General features: G+C 39.8%; 1 protein-coding gene across 2 annotated transcripts in view; it reads right to left on the reverse strand.

The window, feature by feature from the left end:
* Positions 1–10,738, reverse strand: part of CERK (ceramide kinase) — a 45,752-nt gene extending 35,014 nt beyond the window's left edge. For both annotated transcript variants that reach the window (XM_076329055.1, XM_076329046.1), the window contains exons 1-2: positions 10,561–10,738; positions 1,030–1,143 (exon numbers count right to left, since the gene is read on the reverse strand). In XM_076329055.1, coding sequence (XP_076185170.1) covers positions 1,030–1,143; positions 10,561–10,699 — 253 coding nt within the window. In that variant the 5' untranslated portion in view covers positions 10,700–10,738. The remainder of the gene's footprint in view (positions 1–1,029; positions 1,144–10,560) is intronic.
* Positions 10,739–20,975: the final 10,237 nt, after the last annotated feature.

Raw genomic sequence — 20,975 nt, forward strand, 5'->3', positions numbered from 1 at the left:
GTGTGAACAGGACACTTGTAAAAAGACAAAATGAAAACATAAATGAAAACACTTGCTCTAGGTCATTACCTTATAGCAGATACCCAGACATAAACTTATTTTTAAACCAAATACAATCTATTTTCCATAAACTGATTATAGACATACTTATACAAAAGTTCACTGAGCTTATACATTATTTTATCTGTATTAAAGTTTGCAGTGTCTACATAATACAAAACACCGTAAGCTCAAGAGGATAAGCCAAACTCTCACATCAGCTCCCATGTAACCAACAGGGTGAATTTAATTTCATAAAGCTGAAATTTGAGAAAAAAGATTTAGAGTTTTCTTATGCATAAAGAACTAGGTTGGTGAGACAAGAAGCACCCTTACCTTTCATCTACAGTATCACCAATCATTGCTACTGAAGGACTAAATGTGGGGAAAGTACTCCACAACATAAAATTTTGGCACGGGAGCAATCACATTTACCCCAGCTTTGCAGCAGAGAAATCACCGCCCTTTCCCCAAAACAAACAGAAATTTATTTCTGGCGCTTAGTTTTAAGAATGCAGTCAATACTACAAAGAACCTTTACGTGCACACATTCTGATGGTTAGGGATAATTTTAAAAAACCCAAACATTTAGGACTCATTTTTCCAGACTCTCTCTTAATTTTCTAGTCAAGTATTAGAAAGCAAGTGTCCTGCCGCAGAGTCATTCAGCAGCAGAAATGTAAGACATTAGTTAGGACTTCATTAAATAACTAAACACAGCATGTGTTCTTAAAGGAAGGGTTTTATTTTCAAAAATAAGGATCTTTAAATGTAAACTGGTAGATTTTTGGTGGGTTTTTTGTTTGGTTGGTTGGTTTTGTGGGTTTTTTGGTTAGGTTTTTGTTGTTGATGGTTTTGGGGTTTGGTTGTTGTTGTTGTTGAAGTTCATCATTTCTGTTAAAAAAAAAATCTGATGGTGCCTTTTGAGTCTGCCCTAAAGTACCTCCAACAAAGTAATTAGCACAAGCATCCTGAGACTATTTGCCTTACCTGTGAAAGCATGTGGCTTTGCCATTTTTTGCCATTTGCCAATATTACGCTGTTTCTTGTTAACTTCAGTTTCTTCTACAGCAATGATCTCAGAGGTTGGTACAAAACAGTTTTCTGTATGAACACAAGATCTTACACATTAACATCTTCAAACAGCACCAGAATGATTATTTCTACATGTAATAAGATAGAGACACGCAATTAGAGTAGCTGCTCAATAAGCACAACCAAGAGCATAAATAGAAATTTGCTGAGTATTTTCAATTTCCTTTTGCCTTTAGTCAAAGCACTTAATCCATAACCACCTATGAACTACCCCAAACAATATTTTAAATGTTTATGATTTCTCAGAAAATTAAGTATTCTGCATATAAAAACATTTTTGCATGAAGCCAAAATCCAGCATTGATTTCAGACTAATGAAATTGCCCCTTCAATGACGGCTAGTCCAGATATTTGACAGTGAATAGCACAAGCTATTGCAAAGAATGTGCAACTAAATCTAGTGCAGAGAGACTACAGAGGCTATTTGTTGTTCTCAAGTAAGTAGCTGGCTTATGAAAGAGGGCATTCATATGAATTCTTAAGACTTTAAATCCCACTAAGCTTTTAAACTTCAGGATCTCTTAAGAAGCAAATTCTAGATGTTATGTTTACATACTGTTAAATATATCTCCCTTGTATCAACTTCAAAACTATTGTTTTTCAGAATTAAAGGCCTCTTGCTCTTACACTATGAAAGAATTTCGTCCATCCTCACTCTTTTTTCTCTTATAGTCCCTCAACACCTTCTCAGTCTTCTTAACTCCTGTCAGATTCAAGATTTTGTCTCATTTTCATTACCAATTTCAAAATTTCTCTTTTACCTTATCTAAAAAAAAAAAGTGGAACTGAAAATGCATGCTTTTTATTTATGTACAAGCAAGTGCTCTGTGTGTATATATACACACACAAAACATTTAATTACATAAGATTATTATAATAGTCTCATATAATAAAAAGTATAAATACTTGTTTCTCTCACATATGATAGAGAGAGATAGAGATATAAAGAGATATTAAACATATAAAATACAAACACTAATACTGGGTTTTATCCTACATTTCATCTTCTTCACTATTTTGCAGAAGTACCATGGTGGTGATGAGAAATGTAAAATAAGCAAAAAATTTTCCTAAGCTCTTCACAGTGGTGACTACAATTTGTTTGCCACTAGTTCAATTTTTTTTTTCCCCCCGTCCTACTTATTTGTTTGAGTCAACAGAGTTGTTACCTATTGTCATGTCAATTGACATGTCGTGGACTACACACACAATGTTTTTTCCTTTACAGGTGTTTCAGTATTTGATTTATATTCCTTTAGGAATTTTATCTTCCCAGAGGTTTTTAGCTTGATTCCAAAGAAATGTAGCCTCCAAACTTCACACTGAGGTCTTTTAGGAATCTGGCTGTATTTGAATGTTTTAACTACTTACCAAAAAAATTTTGGCTTATAACAATTGCATTTACTATATTTAAGGCATGATGGGGAAATGCAGCAGTCACAGAATGTCTTTATAAAGATCCAACAGCAGAGATGAACTCACTAAAAACACTTTACTTGTATACAGATATAGATATCATACACGTGTAAGACTATATCAAGTATGTACTACTGGATAGTAACAGTTAATTGGTCTTCCTAACATTCAGAGACAAGATCTGCTATGGGATCTCAATATGATTATCCATTTATCCAAGGAAAAAAAATACAGAACAGAGACGGAACAATAAATTAAGGGAAGGGAGCATGTTCTTTAACCTTTCTTTCCCAGAACTGCTTTTAGTTCTCATTTTTCTACTGGCTATGCCACCTATCCATATGTCAGAACGTGAAAGAAAGCTTGTTGCATTTATAAAGATTGCACTTAAGTGGTAACTCATTTTGTTGTTGCTCACAGATATGCTACAAAACTGACAAAACTACCTTTAGATCGAAATTTAAATGACAGTGCTCTAACGAACATTTTGGGAAATAGTTCTACATACTGGGTACTTATTAGCATGTACACTAGGAGCAGCAACAGAAGTCGTTGGTTTATTAGGCATTTCTATATAATAGAGAAAGCTGTCCAGCTGTCCAGACAGCAAATAGATTAAAAAGCACTGAAAGCATTTCTTTGTAGTATATATTTTAGGACATATTACACAGCTTATATGAACAACCCTAGACCTTGAAATCACTTCTACTAAGCTCTCCTAATTCTTCAGATGCGTTCTCCCTCCGACAGTTGCATGACTGTAAGCTCTGCTTTTCCAGCAAATCTCTTCACAGATGCGGCAAAAAAGCAAAGAGTAAATCTTTTAGTTATATATATATAAGCATTTTTTTTAATCTTAAGCCACAAGAGTTACATATCTGAAAAAACAGACTGCTGGGGAAAACAAACAAACAAACAAAAAAAAAGGAACAAAAGCAAAGAACAGAGTGATCCCTTCTTTCTGTAAATCTCTGGGTTTGGTAAAAGTCTGAGAAAGTTTCTGTTCAATGAATACCAGCTATGCTGATTGTGGCCCTCAGTGCTACTTGGCACTGTACAAGCATCAAGCAACCCCACTGCCCTGATAGTATACTCCAATCTTAAGGCAGTCAAAACCACACACTACCTAATACAGTAATTGCAGAGGGCCAGAAAGATGCAAAGCTGTCTCAAATACAAACATGTTATTCAGAACATTCCCTACAGCTTATAAAAACAAATCTGAATGCAGTGGCATTTGTGTTTGAATAGAGCAAGAATTTCTATCAGTCCAAATACGACTCTATCACTATTCGACTTAGTGTTACACAGTATATTGTTTAATCAGAAAGCAAATCAACTACTTAGTCCCACCCTCCCCCCTTTTCCCCAGAAAGGAGAAGTCTAGTTTCCATTGCGAAGAAATCAAATAGAGACCTTCAATACAAGCAGCACAACCCTGCTCCTATAAACACAATGCCCTCATCTGCCATTTAATCACCAAAACCCGCCCCATAAAAATAAGTAGAGGGTCTATCCCACCCTCTTTTGAGAGGTCAACAAGGTTCACATATGTACTAATTATAATCCTTTCCCACACCTACTTTTGTAGCATTTACCCTATTATCAAGTAGCATGAGCCATTTCTTTCAGTGATTTAGCATAAAGGTGTTCAACTCATAAAGGCCTTCACCTTTATGAGTTTCTCCCAAAACACGGAAAGTCTTATTACCACATTTACAAAAAAAATTGGTACTTACACCAGCACTACTAGATCAACATTAATGAAAAATGTTAAGCTATGGGCTCAGATCATACCAAAGAATTTTACTTGGCTCAGTAGAATATACTCAACCAAGTAGTACACAACAGTTCCTAGACAAAATTCCAGGCAAAATACCCTGACATTTTCAATGTACGCATCTAGATTCAAGAGACTGAATTTTGAGTTCAGAAATACTGAAGTACATATCCATTTTCTTAAGCTTAATCTTAAAGATCTTCACACATTTATGTTTTCATATCTCACCTTCTTCAATGTCTAGCATACATGACACACTAAGGAGAATGAGTTGTCCATCCAGAGCAGCTGGATGAAGGGGCATGGCAAAAAAAACCCCAAACAAACCACCAAACAAAACAGAATGGACAGGTGACAGTCTTCCCAGCACATTGGCTGTGCCAGTCATTACTCATTCTGGGTCACAGTGCTCTTACAGTCTTAACAGAGACTCTTCTTGAAGTGCAAACCAACCAATCAGCAAAATACTGTTAGATGCATACTACTTTTCCCCACACCAAGCAAGTGGGAGGAAAAAAGAAAAAAAAAAAACAAGGTAAGCACATTAACAGCGTGCTTTCTTTGTGAAAAATGTAGCTGGCAGGTGCGAAGCATGTTTTTCTGTGTTAAGAAAGGTTTTTTGGTGTGTCATCGCTGTCTGCCACTCCCTCAGAACACTTCCTGAGTTTACAAGCAAACTCACTCAGAACCCAAGTCAAGATTTGTTCATTCATCACTGCCAGCTACGTATCCTACAGGCCAAATTCCTCTCTCAGAAATGTGTTAGCTTAAAGCAACACAGACATGTGCAAAAGCATAAAAACGTCACTGATCACAGCATTTGGTTTATTCTTAACATTCAGCTCGGGCCCATGGATGCAGTGGCATTCAGAACTAATTTAAATTATTAGTATACTCTTGTGACTTAAAAATATTAACAACTGAAAAGCTGGGGTGCAGATTTAAATAAAAAGTAGTTTTTCAGTCACTTGGAAAACTAATTTACTGTTACAGACCACATGAATGGCAAGTTATCTTGTCCTAAGTTTTGCCTTCACCTAAAAGAAAGAAAACAAGAATGTATTCCATCAGAAGGTACATTGCATTATGTTGATCATGCACTACAGAAAGCTGTGCCTAGTAAAGACCAGAATAAGAGAATATGGTGGATAGGGATATAGAGCAGAATTACACAGAATTCACATCTGGGGCGGGGGGGGGGGGGGGGGGAGGGGGAGGGGGGAGGAAAGGAAAAAAAGGCATCATGACTAAATGATTTAATTCAAAACTGTGCAAGAGTCACAGAAACATCTAAAGGCCATGATCTGACAATATACACCCATGTATAGGGAAATTGGCTTTTTTTTTTAAAAAGTAAATCTTCAAGTACTTCGCAAACCAATAGACAATAGATCAGTTCCTAATATGATCAGACACACCGTTGCTACTTCACATCACATATCTGAATTTGAATCAAGTCACAGCAATTTGAACTTGGATCAATTTGCATATTTAAATCACACTATTGAATGTTTTCCCATTGATTTTTTTTTTTCATTTCCAAATTAAATCTTTTCAACTCAACTATGAATATTTCAATGGTAAAGCAAGAAATAAGATGCACTTCTTCACCTTAAGGGGAGGGGAAAAAAAAACAAACCACCGAAGAGGTGTATGCTGAAAAACATGTATTGTTTAATGTAGTGCACATCTATATTTGAATAACGTATCTTCCAGAAGAAGACACATTCCAAAGAAACAATACCTTCTACAGCTATTTTTCCCCATGCCCTACTAGTTCAATGTAGTCAGTGGAACTGCCTAGAGAAAAATTCAGATTTCTACACGTGCCCATTGCGAACAACTGATGAAAAATGACCTTGACTAAGGATGTGCCAACACACTACAGGTGCTGGACAGCCCTTGTTTCCAAGCAGGCCCACCTCTGCTGTCTCGATATCGTGTTTATCAAACTGGGCATTCTTGCCCAGATTCTTGCCAGATTCATTTAGAATCCACAAAATCAGAAAGGCATCAGTCTTGTGAACACTAGTGCTGAGGCTTCCTCAAGTGGTTGTTTTGAGGGGAAAGCTGGAAAAGACACGCCAAGGGAGATTTCTGAAGGGTTCTCCCTTCTATTTCTATAGAAGGATTAAAAGAAAGCGCACACAATAAGTGAAGGCATACAGTCCTGTGCCTAGTTTGATCACCCCCTTCATACTTGTACTTTACAATTAAAAAAACAGAAAAACGTCAAGAGAATCTTATTCTGTGTTTGTAATCCCTTAGTACTAGGCATGATATGATCTTAGCCAACACTTCTAAAATACCCGTAAGTACGTATGTACGATATATAATCTGCTATGAAATTTGGTACACAAAGTTTTATCACGTTACTTGAGAAAAACCTGACTGTGCCATCAACATGAGGAAATAATAAAACAATTGATCTGCCCAGCTTTGCAGATCAACTAAATCTCATGGTGAAGTGTTACACGGTTGAAAAACAATGTTCTTCAGAATATTTGAAGATGAAGGCATGCCTAGGAAAAGAAGGTGCATAGCTGAAAACAACAGGGAAACACATGAAAAAATTCAGATAAAATTTTTCCCTCTAAGTTCAAACAAGTCTAACCAACCAAAGAACGGGAAATGGGAGCCTCATTACACTGAAGACAGAACTTGAAAATACGATGCTGTTAAACAAGGTCTAACAGTAGGAAGGAAAGTAAACAGTATTTAGGATTTAAGGTTTTAAAAACATACCATGACTTGAACAAACATTTTATGTTTTTGTTACTGTTGGTATCTTCTGAATGATAGCATTAAAAATAATTCTCCTGAATTAATACTACTTTATTCACAAAATGCATTTTGACAGAATGGTTTTTTTAAAAAATAGATATATTTTAATATCATTGTACAAAGACGAGAAAACACAAGAATCTCCCCATATTCTGTAAAACGATATTTTCCTGGACAATAGGACAAAGTCTCTGTTGTTTCCTATCTGTTCCTGAATGTGGACACAATAGGGAGAGATAGATATTTCAACAGTTCTACAATATACCTAACTATAGCTCTAGTTCCTTACCTGTCTAAGTCTGAAAACCTTGACAAAATATATACCAAACCATTTTTACTTATGTAACTAAATCCAAGACAGTAATAAATGTTCAGAAAATAAGCAGCCCTCACTGAATTTTTTCAGTTTAAAGACAACGGTTTCACTGTAATAACTACTTATTAAACAAAAAATATAGCATTTTTATACTGCATAATTAAGTTTGTATTTAGGCATAATGCACAGTAGTCACATAGTCAAAGGCCAAATGGTAGAAAGATACCAATCTTGGTCAAGCAATTCCTCTGAAATTATATGCTTCTAACTAACCATCTCCCATATTATACTGTTTATTTATATACTGTCATGTATGCTGCTCATATTTCCAAAATAATTGTAGAGAACACAATGAGCCACCCCAGGTCTTAAAAGAGCTTAAAGACAACAGGGCAGCAATAATATAAAACTGTGATGGCATTAAAGCACAAGTGCAGGAAACACATGAATTAACCAGGGCGTTAAGGAGAGGAGGTACGTCATGTATTGTATTGCTCTCTACATAACTTATAGCTGTGCCTCCAGAACACTTAGGCATTTCTTCCCCTTCTCCCACCCTCCCTTTTCTCTACTGATTCCATGTCATATTTTCCTACATCTTGTGAATAGCTACGTTACAGGACAGCAGCCACACTCAGTAACCAGCCTTGCCTCCTAAGGAATCTCCAACTGCGTATTGCTTCAGAAACTGCCTCAAAGAGTCTAGTTTACTATGTCCCACCCTCCTTCCACCATTCCCAGCATTCTGACATCCACTTTGGAACAGGCTTCAGGACAGGTTCATACTCCGTTTGGCCCACCAGGAGTAAGTCAAGAAAACTTACAACTGTAAGCAGTTGTAAACTTGAGAGTGCTAATAAAAGAGCTAGCGTGATTTTGTGGCACTCCTGCATGGTCTAAAGGAAGTCATCACGCACTAGAATGGAGCTCCCATTGAACTCGCTCTAGCCTACAGATCAGTCAACTGGTAACTCTGCAAAGGCATTTTTAGAAGGATTTTACACAATTCAACAAAATTCTCTCCAAAGCAGGGGCTACTTTACCTAGTGGGAGCCATTGTCTCAAAAGGCTTTGAAACTTTGAATTTTAAACTTAATCCAGATACCCTTCTCTAGACCCATTTTATTTCATTTTGAAAAGTATACAGCTTATTTTTCACACCAATATATTAAGCTCGGCAGAATTAAAGAACTAATTTGTCTTCAAAGTCTTTAGTTCATTTAGCTGCACATCTAAAGTAAGTCCAGGAATTTTCAAACACCTTTTTCAGCACAACTATGGATAAAAACTAGATTATGTCAAATTGCATTCACACAACAGCAGAGAAAGGATAACAAACTCTAGTTTTATGTTTTGAAGAAGAAGAGGAGATGTATTTAAAACATGACCAATTCTCAGTTACGTAAACTACACCAAATTCTTACAATACTTTTTGAGTCCTCCTTCTCCCTTTTCCCTCACCTTTTTTCAAAAAGCCTCAGGTCAATAAGATATTATCATAAAATCAGGAAAAGATTTAAGAAAGGTACATGGTAAGAATGGAAGAACTGTTTAGAATCATAGAATCATTAAGGTTGGAAAAGACCTCTAAGATCATCGAGTCCAACTGTCAACCCAAATTTAACTATTTAAGTTTGGGAACTGGCCTGGGACTGGAGACATCTATATTCAAACTTTTCTCAGATAAACTTCTAGTCAACCTATTATTAGTTTCCCTCTGTCTCAGTTCCTCCAACCTCTAAAATGAGGATGACAGCAGTTTTCCACTCTACAGCAGCTGCTGTGAAAAGAAGGACATTACATGTTTTCGTATGTTCACATACCATGCTAATAGGGCTACATTAATAATGGGAATAATTACTATATAAAAACCCCAAGGTGAAAGAATGATAGAATGCCACCTGAAGTGTAGTAGAAAGCTTGATATACTGTATGTATGGACATTTTCACAAGTTATCCTGAAATTTTGTCAGGTATCTTCAGCCGTAACCTCTCCCACTTGCAGTTTTGTAAGTCGGCACTATTCTAATTGCACAAAAGGGAAACTATTAACAGCTTTGTTACTCCATTACAAACTATTAGCCTACATTAAATATTTCCAAAACAGTAACTCACAAGAGTTAAACTTTCTTTGGAAATTTCCATGGAGCCCTTTAGAAAGCAAAGAGCTTTAAAAAAAAGCTCATTTGAAAAAAAAAAAAAAATTGCCTGAAACACTGCCTCAGTAGGAAAGGGTTTTTTTAACCACAACTAAGCCATGTAACTAAAAATAAAAAAGTTGCTTTTGAAGTTCTGTAAGTCTATTATGTCCTGCTACGATTAATTTAAATACAACATTACAAACTACATGCTGCTACCTACTCACAGTGCCAAGAAACAATGGGGTTCAGCTAAACAAATCTGTGCTTTCCTCATCCAGCTGCAGGGACAGGTTTCCTGCCTTTGTTATGGGAGGCACGCTCTCAGAGCAGATGCTTCAATTGCCTTCTCCGCAAGTCGCGGAACCCGCTGCACTCGCACGCAGCGTCCGCGGCTCACCGCGAGTAGCTTTCAGCTTTGTGTCGAAACGCACAAGCCGATTAACCCGCTGACACGTCCAGCACAGCCGGCTGTCTGCCGGCGACAGTCCTGCCGCCGCTTTGTCCTCGGCTTCACCTCCCCCGCTCCCGCACCGCCCGGCCCGGGCCCGCGCGTGATTAAACCACCCTCCGCCTTTCACCGCCGGACTCTGAACCCCGGAGGCGACTGCTGCTGCGGACACCGGGAGAGGCCGGCTGCCGCCGTTCCTTTGCAGGGCGAAAAGGCGCCCAAGTACAGGAAATACTCAGCGCCGACAGAACACTCCGAACGCTCGACGTACCCTGAGCCGACAACCGCACGCCGCCACCGGGAGACCCGGCTCCAGCAGCGCCCCGGCGGGGGGCAAGGCCGGCTGCAGGCCGTCCCCGCCGGCATCCGTGCCCGAAGCCGCCCTGCGCGCTGCCCCACGCCGCCAGGGACGCTGCGAACGCCCTTCCCCCGCCGCTGAGGAGAGGCGGCCCCTCAGGCGGCCCCGGCACGCCGCGAGGCCGCGGCAGGTGCGCTAACGGCCGCCCGCCACAGCCCGTCCCGCCCCGCCGCCTCCACTCACCGCCGCCGCGGCGCGGCGGGCGGGGGTCGCGCCAGGCCAGCCGTCCCCGCTCCTCGTCTAAGGTGACCTCCCAGGAGCGCTGCCCCAGCCCCAGCGAGGAAACCAGCCGGGGCCGCCGGCCGCCCGGGAGCTGCTCCATGGCCGCCGAGAGCCCGGAGCCCGCCGCAGCCCGCTACCGCATGGCCCAGCGGAGCGGGCTGCCGCCGCGGGGCGAGCCCGGCAGCTAACGGCGCCCCTCGCCCGCCGCTGGCCGGCCTGTACCCCGGGCGGAGCGGGGCGAGGCGTCAGCGCCTACGCCAGCGGCGCCGGGGCGGGGCCTGCGGGGGCCGCGGCTCCCCGGCACGGCGCCCGGCTCCGCGGGGCGGGGCGCGACCGGGGCCGGGGCAGCCCGGGGCAGCGAGGCCGGGCGGCGACCGCCCTCGCCGGCCCCCCGCGGGCAGGCTGCCCGGGGCTCCGGAGCGCAGAGGAGGAGGGCCCGCCCCGACCCGCTTTGTCTCCTCACCCCACTGGCGAGAGCCACGTGCTCTGCGGCCCGCGGCGGAGGCTCCCCCGGCCTGAGCCCCCGGGCACGGCCGGCACGGGGGAAGCGGGCACGGCTCCGCGCAGAGAAACGGGTTTACACCATGACGTGTGCGATGGTTTTCCTGCTTTTGCGGGAGGATCAAGCACCCATCACAGAGACGGTGAACTCTTCCCTTACCAAGACAGTGAAAACGTAACGAATGTATCTACCTGGGTAGTACCACAAACCTCTCGATCTAACCTTGCCTTCTTTTCCATAAAAAACATTTTGAGTTTGCCTTAAAGTTGCTGACAATAGTTCTTAATTCTTTGCTGTCTTTCCTCCATGGTGTCCCCGGGCCTTATCACTATAACCACCAGCATCCTGCCCAAAATACAGGCCAGAGTGAGTGGCAGTTGCTCCGCCTCTGACCTTACTCCAAACCTACCGGTTCTGAATATTTCCTACAGAGGTTAGAGAAAAGTGTCACTGGTCCGTTCCGATGTGGGTCCAGCCCGGGGCCAGTCCTCTGCTTCACAAGAATGGTACAGACGCTCCAGCTGGCTTTGCTCAGAGCCAGCGCTGGGCGAAAAAGCTACTGCACTTGAGCTCTGCTCTGAACCTTTGTAATGTACTCGCATTTCATTTTCTGAAAACAAATGAGCTAGGCACTGTCATCCAAGTTATGTGTTCAAGACAGTCTTCCTGTGCCATGAATGCTTGTCATCTTCTATCGATTATTGCAACATCCGTTCCTCTGGCCTTGAAAGATATGATGTTGCCACCTTTATTGTTGAAAATACCTAGGTATGCCACACTTCCACAATTTCAAGGAACACTTTGTTTCTGTCAGCTGTGTTGCCGTTTACATTTTTGAATCCTTCTCTCCACAAACACCTGTAAAGCTCTTTATATGGAGGCTTAAAGTAAAGTCCATTTGTTGCAAAAGTCTGTTGTGAACATTAGTCTGCCAAATCCACTGCTGAGCAGTCATTAGCGTCTCAATGGTTCTTTGCATTTTGCCAGCTACATCGTCTGTTATCATCCCTCTTACACTGTGATGGTAAGATCCCTGGGCCGGGAATGTCCTTTTTGTTTTGGGCTGTACCATACCTAGCACATTTCATTTCCATTATTTGTAACCACTTCTGCAAGCCAGACCAGCTGTGTGGAAACCATAGCCTAATGCTGATACTCACAATGCAACAGAGACTCTTTCAGTGTTGACCCCCTCAGACATGGTCCAGGAGCTAATGGATCACTAATATAAAGCTGTATTCTTAAAAATATTATTTATCATTTCTCCACTAGGCAAATTAGATCTAATCTTTTATAGTCTACAGTCACCTCAATCAATATTCTTATGCTGTGGTCCATGCTAGCTGAAGAAGTAAAAAGTTCATTCTTTTTATCACTCTTGCCTATGACTATTTCCTTTTATTCTTACTAATTTGACAACTGTTTTTGGCTTAGCTAAGGCTAAAGCCTTCAACTATAAAACACAGAATTGATAAAATATTCTCCGGTCTGCTAGAAGCCTACAAAGGTGCACTAGCACCACTGGCAGGAATGGCATTCCCCATCCACATTTCTTATTTCTTTAGATAAGGAGAAGCCACCTATTTCTTCCTTGCACACCGTTTTAGCTTAACAGTGTTTTGGTTCATGATTTGGGATCCTCCATGCTGCTACAGGAATGTCTTGCAGGAATTCATACCAATGCTGTATTTGGTGTGGTCTGGCACTCTTTGGTAGTCCCTTGAACACTAACACGTGCTTCTGTCCCTGGAAAGTCAAGGTCAAATTTGAGCCAACACAATATTTTTTTCAATCAGGTTTAGTACTTTAGGATTTTCTTCCCTGACTCTAACAGAGAAAGAGTTTCTAAAGGACGGCTGACTTGGTAAGCTAAAGCACACACATGTCAATTATTGTTTTACTGCTTATTACATAAGCCTTTAATTACCACTGAGGGGACAGAACTGCAGATGCAGTCGTGCCAGTAAACTGCAGGATTTATAGCTTAAAATCTTGGTGCTAAAGACAGCTGATCACAGGGCTCCACCCTGAGAAATGGCATGGTTGTAAAAGCACCTCACTTTGTTCACGGGTCCACAGAGGCCACAGGAAGGGTTGCAATTGTAGTTAGCCTGGGAACAATAATATGTTGCGCAACAAATACGATTCACAGTGTCAAATGGGAAGAATGCAGGAAGGTAACACAACTTACAGGGTTTATCTCTATGACCCATTTATTATCTACCTAGCAAACAACATAAATTTTAAAGCAAACATTTTCTCCCCAGTGTCTGATTTTACAATAGGTCATTCATCTCAAATGACACCAAGCCAGGTGGTGCAGTTGATACTCTTGAAGGAAGGGATGCCATCTGGAGAGACCTTGATAGGCTTGAGGAGTGGGCCCAGGCAGACCTCATGAAGTTCAACAAGGCCAAGTGCAAGGTCCTGCACATGGGTCAGGGCAACCCCCGGTATCAATACAGGCTGGGGGATGAAGGGATTGAGAGCAGCCCTGCCGAGAAGGACATGGACCTGTTAGAGAGGGTCCAGAGGAGGGTCACAAAAATGATCAGAGGGCTAGAACACATCTCCTGTGAGGAAAGGTTGAGAGAGTTGGGGTTGTTCAGCCTAGAGAAGAGATGGCTCCAGGCAGACCTTATCGCATCCTTTCCATACTTAAAGGGGGCTTATAAGAAAGGTGGAGAGAGACTTTTTACCAGGGCCTGTAGTGACAGGACAAGGTGTAATGGTTTTAAACATTAAGAGGGTAGGTTTAGATTGGACATAAGGAAGAAATTTTTTTACACTGAGGGTGGTGAGACACTGGCACAGGTTGCCCAGAGAAGTTGTGGATGCCCCATCCTTGGAAACATTCAAGGTCAGGTTGGACGGGGCTCTGAGCAACCTGATCTAGTTGAAGATGTACCTGCCCATGGCAGGCGCGTTGGACTAGATGACCTTCAAAGGTCACTTCCAACCCAAACCATTCTATGAGTCGATGATGTCTATAGAAAGTACTTACTTCTAGCAACTTTATCATGTAATGATCCTGTTCAGTACAACATAATGTAGGCAATCAATTAAGGAACACTTCTAAGCAGGTACATCTTTTTAATCAACAGGAGCAGACAGGTATTCTTCAGCATGACCTGCATTACCAAAATATTGATTTAAATCATTGCAAACTTGAGCTGTCTCTCTTCCAAATCTTTTGAAGGTATACCTCTTCATTAGGACCCTATAACTAATTTTTTCCACAGTGAAAATCAAGCATGCCCTTGTAGTACCCTGACACAAGTACTGTGTATCCAGTCTTATCTGAGAGAGTGGAAGGTCTAAAGTGAAAAAATGTAGAGTATCTTAACCAAAGTGAAAGCTGGATAATACCCACATAAGTGCAACAAAAATCAAGGAAGAATCATATTCCACCATATTTATGCCACTATACTCGGTTCCGTGTTGCAAGTAAGAGGGAATCACAGATTTTTACCAAGAACTCTGGAAAATGCAGCTTGTCACAGACATGTGATAGAGCTCTTGAGCTGCTATGCCCTGTGCTCCAGGCTCAAGGGCTCCTCCATGTCCCAAGAAACATCTGCAATGGTGCTCAGTCCCACTGAGAGAAGAGAAGAAAGTTAAAGATCAGTGAAGATGTTCCTAGTATTGTCCCTTGAACACATATGTGAGAGCCAGCTGTGGTCTTGTCCAAATGACATCTAGTACGGAATGGAAACTTTAATCTCATTGCTCGGGAATTTAAAACTGGGACGAAAATCAATAAAAAGTTTTTGCTTTGCGTATTTTTTTGCTGCCCATTAATAACTACGAGAAATTTCTTTTCTTCCAGAGAGAAAATGCCCCAAGAAAGTTTTTAGACAGTAGCTTGGTAATTATCAAAAATTTTTATCTCAGTGCATTGCAGGCAAATTGAAGTACTTACACACAAATCAAATTCTGTTCTCAAGTACACACACACAAGTCCCATTAGAACAGTGTAAATACACACAAAGGCCAAATTTGGCAATTGAAATACTTTTGGAAAATGGAAACTAACCAACAAAGGTAATAGAACAGAGGAAAATAATTAATATTAAATATCAAAATACTGACTAATGTTCTAATTCCTTTTCTACTTATCAGCAAACAAAGACTGAAGCATGAGTGGAATATTCTTGCTGCTGATGGAAAGAAAGAATGACATCACCTTCTTCAGAAAAAGTACCTGAACTATTTTAAAGCACTTCTATGCTTTTATCATAAAAGTTTAAATTACAGTTATTATTGGAAATGATCTGGAAAAAAAAAAAAAACAGTTTTAAGGGCTTGTCAAAAAGGATGATTGCAGCCCTTTATTCACTTGAGCCAAAAGGTAATTGAGAGAAAGTTGATATACTGCAGGGTGTGGGAATGGATCCAGAAGATACTTTGTTTTCATGTGGAGGGAAATGTTGCATACTGTTCCTGAACCGTGGAAGTTTACAGAATCCTTCCTTTCTTCCAAAGCTCCAACCTACCTCCGTATTCTCTGCATAAACTACCTATTACTGTGAAAAATACTAAATACGATTTGTTTCAAGCTGTTATAACTGTGGCTCCCACCTACATATACACAGATTTATATTTCTTTGTTTACCCTATTTTTATTATTAGCCTCAACTGGAGTCCCTGAGGAGCTGTGAGACCCCCCCCTCATCCAACTGCATCCTTTTAAGAAACAATGACATTAAAAGTTTCCTGTCTGACAGAATGATAATGCTCTCCGGCAGTGTGCAACTTTGGTCTTAAGTTGATAAATTGTTGTAATTAGTTGAAAAGGCCAGGAAACACTGTTCTTTCTTCTGTTTTAAGAGACCAATACAGGAATCTGAGATTTGTTATCTTCTTGATGGCCTTGAGTGTGTAGGGGGATGTATAAGAAATGTTTGCTCTGCTCTGGTAAGAATGCTTGAATAGGTCTTTCCCTGCAGTGCTTGTAGGCAGAACTGCTGGTAACATCCAACAGTTTCTCTCTTCTGTCCACCCCTCAACTACCTCAGTTGTTCTAATAAAAGAGTATATTTCTCTCTGCAAGCTATGCTTTGCTGATATCTCCAGTCCCTCAAAGCTGCAGAAAAATTGCTCTTTACTAGGCCCATGCAGACCTTGCCTGGAGCATGCCCACATGCTTTTTTGCAAAACGATGCATATGGACCAGTTCTCAAGAAGAGCTCTAAGAGATGGTAATTCTGGGTAGGCAGACAATTCTTTATAGTTCAGGTATCAAACTATTATCAAACTATGTATCATGTTCAGTAGTAACCTCCATCATATATACTAACTCTTATACTTACTGAGTGTAAGAACAGTAAGATGTTTTGATGGTTTATAACTCTGCCTGGAGGATTTTTTACACAATTGCAGGGCACGTGTGTACCACCAGCATGTCACTATTGACAAATTTCAAGTGTGGGCTTCAATCTAGGCAATAAATGAGCTTCAGGATGAAAGAATGGTTAACATAAAAATTTCTACCATCAGCACAGCATCTTTTCTCCTAACTAATTTTTAAACCTCTAAGATGAGCCATTTTAACTGGACCTTTTATTCCCAGAGTGCTCCTGTAAATGCTCTGCTTCAGCAGGCAGGGCTCTAATCCATATCAGGGCTCTTCTAGCTTATACTAGACATTGTGGCCTTCATAAACTAAAGAATAAAGTAAGATTATTCTTCCATTTAAGAGGGAGAGACATATTTTTATGCTACTTTTAGAAGAACACACTGTAAAACTACTAATCAACACTGCAGGTAAAAGAATAGGAAAGCATGGGGGTGGGGGTGGGGAAATCACACGGACTATGGAGGCAGTAGAAACAGTCCCTTTCCGAAGAGAATGTAAACCAAACCAGAAGCAAGATTCTCTGGAACAGAAGAGGAAAATCCGGAGAGTATATTTATAAGACTTAAAGTAATCAACTAATGAAATAATTTGAAAATAAAACAATCTCAGTATAGAAACCATTACACTGAAAAATATGATTTATTTCTTTCAGTTCTGGATATCCTTATTAACAAGGGAGGAAGTAAATAACAATACAGATAATCAGATTATCAGTGCAAATAACCACATATGAGAAGCACAGCCCCATTATTTATCATGACACTCCAGACCAACTATTACCTAAGATATGCTTAGCTGGACTAATTAACCTAGCACATGAAAACAGACAAAGTACCTAGTACTTAGACAACCATGGAAGCATCTCTGTAAGCACCACTTATGGTCTTTATAATCTAAAATAAAATAAAATAAAATAGAAGTGATCTGAACAGCAATGTCATCCAAGAAACTCAAATCACTTCTTCATTTCCAAGAATCAGTGGACAGATCTGTAGCCTCCCAATGTTAATAACTTGAAAAATCATAAACAACACAGAAATCAGAATGTGTATGTGAAGAATCCACATTCTTTAAAAAAGTTTTTGACTCTGTATAGCTGCCAGGATTAAAACTCTAGCTGATACACACTGAATCAGATGAAACATGAACCTAATTTATATTATTATTTTAAATAATTTTCAATTAGTTTTTTCTTATCACTGAGGAAATGATACTGATGTGTCATTTCTGACTAAAAAAGTAATCATGCCTGTGACCGCAGGTAGATTGAGCTCACTCAGAAGCTAGTGAAATGCCTAATCACCAGTTACCAAAAAGTCCTCCTGCTCCCTTCTTGACATTTGGAAGGTTCTTCAACACTTTAATCAATTTTTGTCCTTGGGAACTTATCACCCATCAAATGTACCCTGAAACACAAAGATTCACACCAGTCTTCTTGGAAGACATCTACTTTTGCCCTGATATTCACAAGCTCATGCTTTTTTCAGTACCTCTACAAGACTACAAATAATTGCAGTTAAAGATGGATCTTGAGGTCCATCTTCTTACAAGAGCAAGAGATGTTCTAAGACATAGCCACTATTTACAAGATAGCAGAGTAACGATATGAGGAGGAAGGATGCTCAGAAGGGCAAAGACGTTTGGCTAAACTAAAAAAAAATATTGGTGCATTAAACTCTTTCTCATGAATATTGTCATTTTGAAGTCAAGTAACATGAGATGACAGACTTGACTTTCCTGAAAGTCCATGTTGAAAAATTCATGATTTATACTCAAGATTTATAGTTTCATATTTTCATTCAAACTATCCCACCATTTCAGTTTCAGCAGAAAAAAACAATCCTACACAATACCTTTATCATAACAAAATTAATTCAGAAAAGATAAGGGTATATGAAATAAAAAAAAAATGTATAGGTTTTCTCAGTCTTATCAGTCTTTGGACACAGTCTCATCAGTCTTGTTATTGATTCATTACGTAATTGGAAAGTTCATAGATGCATAAATTCATATTTTTATAACATCTACCTTTGCAAAGACAAAGATCCTGGCTGTAGGTTCTTTTAAAGTTGTGTTTGTGGATTTAAGGTAGAAGAAGGAAGGGCTTTTTTGTCTTTAAATGCCAGTGAATTGTCTCCTTGAAACTGCTTTAATTAATTCACGTGATTTAATTAACAATGTTACTTTCTGTGGTTAGTACTATATTTTAAAAGTACAATATAAACCTAAAATAAATGCTTAGAAATGCAGGTGAAATTCTCTTTCAAAGACTGAGATTCTGAATGATCAGATCAAAGATGGATTGAAGCAGTTTGTCTGAATAGAGTAATTTTCACTTTGATTGTTTTTCAGCTGACTACTGTAGTAGAGATGATGACAGCTGGTATGAAGTTGTCTGAATCAGTGAAACTAGAACGCAAAGACATGCCAATACTTTGCATAAAATCTGCAAAGCAGAGCTATTTCTGCACTATGCATTTTGACATCTCAGCACTCATGTTGACTTGGCGTCCTCTCTTTTTGATTTTCTGGTATCAAAATAAAATGGAAAGCTAAGAACAGAATATAAAATCAGACACAGCTACCCAAAAAAGAGGGCAATTGTGAACAAAGAGGATCTTTTCATAACTGAAGTTAAATATTTAATTCTAGCAAACAAATATATTTAAGGAACTTTGCTGTACCTGAGTTCACGGTTGTTCCAAGGGATGCCAGTCATCTTGGGGACAGTTCTGAATATACTGAAACAAAAGTTCGAAGACTGAGGAGTAACCTGACGATAAACATTTGTAATCTGTTTGTCTTGCCAGGTGGCGATGGCTGACTAATTTGGAGCACACCATTTTATCAGATACATATTTAGAGCTGACTAGTCTACATGTCATTCTAAATACAATTTGTAGAAATTGTAGATTTTTATGAAAGTGATAACATTTTCAAAAGATTGCACAGGGTTTTAGTCAAACAGCTCATTTAGTCAGAACTACGAATCAAACTTCACTGCAATGCTTTGAAAAATCAGCTACCTCCAAACCATCTCCAGACAGTTCAATGTGAATAGTTTTGTGAAAAACATGACTCTGAAAGACATAATTCTCAATCACTGTGGCTAAGAAATGACAATTAGGAGTAATCAATGTTATGAAAAAACCTGAGTGCAAAGGAACCATTCAAACCGTTTGCTTTTATGATTGTATCTATAAGAGCAAGTCAACAGGAAAATGGATTACATTGTTAATGGCAGATTCTTTGCCTTGATAAGAAAAGGAAATGTGATAATGAGACTTCAATAACACATTCTTACTAGATTTAGCTGTAAGAAACTTCCTCCTCTGTCACAGTAGGATGGGTGTAAAATAAACCTATGAAGAGCTGGGTCAGCAGCTGTAATAGAAACCAGAGCAGAAGTATTGAGTTGAAATAAGTATTCAGACTAATACTGGACTTGTACAACTTTTCATTCCTCCTGCTTTTTTTTAGCAAATTTTGAGACTGTGACTAGAATTCTTAGGACAGAAACTAATGTTTCTACGTGTGTCTTTCACAGCCAGCAACCACTGGCTACTGAGAAAACACGTGTGACTTACTCACTATACCACATGGTTGATAATCTCAACATCACAAATTGTTCTGGTTTTGGAAAGAAGCGTTTTGAAACACTGTGGGATAGAACATGAAGTGGGGAGAGAGAAATAGAGAAGTGTGCTATGGACTGCCTCGGTAAAAAACAGAAACGCAACTATAGGCTTAACAGAAGCTGACAGTGCCCAACTGCAAGCAGGAGGAGATAAAAACCTACATCTTCCCTTTTTTACCAGCACAAAACCTCATACTCACAATGCACTATTTCAGAAGACAAGGAATGTTGTGTGCGGTTGATTAGAGAAACACGCATAGCAGGGTCAACAGCAGCATAGCTTGAAGCTGGCTCAAAACACATAAACTGTTCCTATGTAACTGAGTCAATGGCAACATTGCTCTCTGAAAACTATCAGATAAAAAGCAACACGAGTAACAACAAAATAAAACTGAATAAAGACATTAATTCCTTTCACTCTCTGAAGACACTATGACTACAAAGCATGTGGGTATGCGTGCAGGCATGCGTGTACAGCCAGGTGAAAAAACATTTACCTGAATCTCCAAATTCACTGGGTAATAATGTTAACACCTCACACACTGCTTTACACCTCAGAGTAATGAAAGTATAATGCAGCTAGACTTCTTTACCTTTGTAACTTAATTTGCTAATCCTAAAAATCTTAAAGTTTCTCATTCCTGTGTTCTTCTCTCTGGTAGTCCATTTAGCCATACAGAGAGTATGATAATATGAGAATAAATAAGGCTTGCTTCACAGAAAGTGAGATACAGCCTAATGAGAGCGTTAAGAGTATTGCCTCCTAAAATTAGTTTCAGATGTATGAATAAGTAGCTTGCTCTTTGGAAAAGCGTAAACACCTGTGGTTAAAGCAGACTTAAAATGAAAGTCTTCACCATCACTCCCTATCCCTGTCC

This window comes from Aptenodytes patagonicus, chromosome 1 (genome assembly GCF_965638725.1).
Source record: "Aptenodytes patagonicus chromosome 1, bAptPat1.pri.cur, whole genome shotgun sequence".
NCBI classification, from domain to species: domain Eukaryota; kingdom Metazoa; phylum Chordata; class Aves; order Sphenisciformes; family Spheniscidae; genus Aptenodytes; species Aptenodytes patagonicus.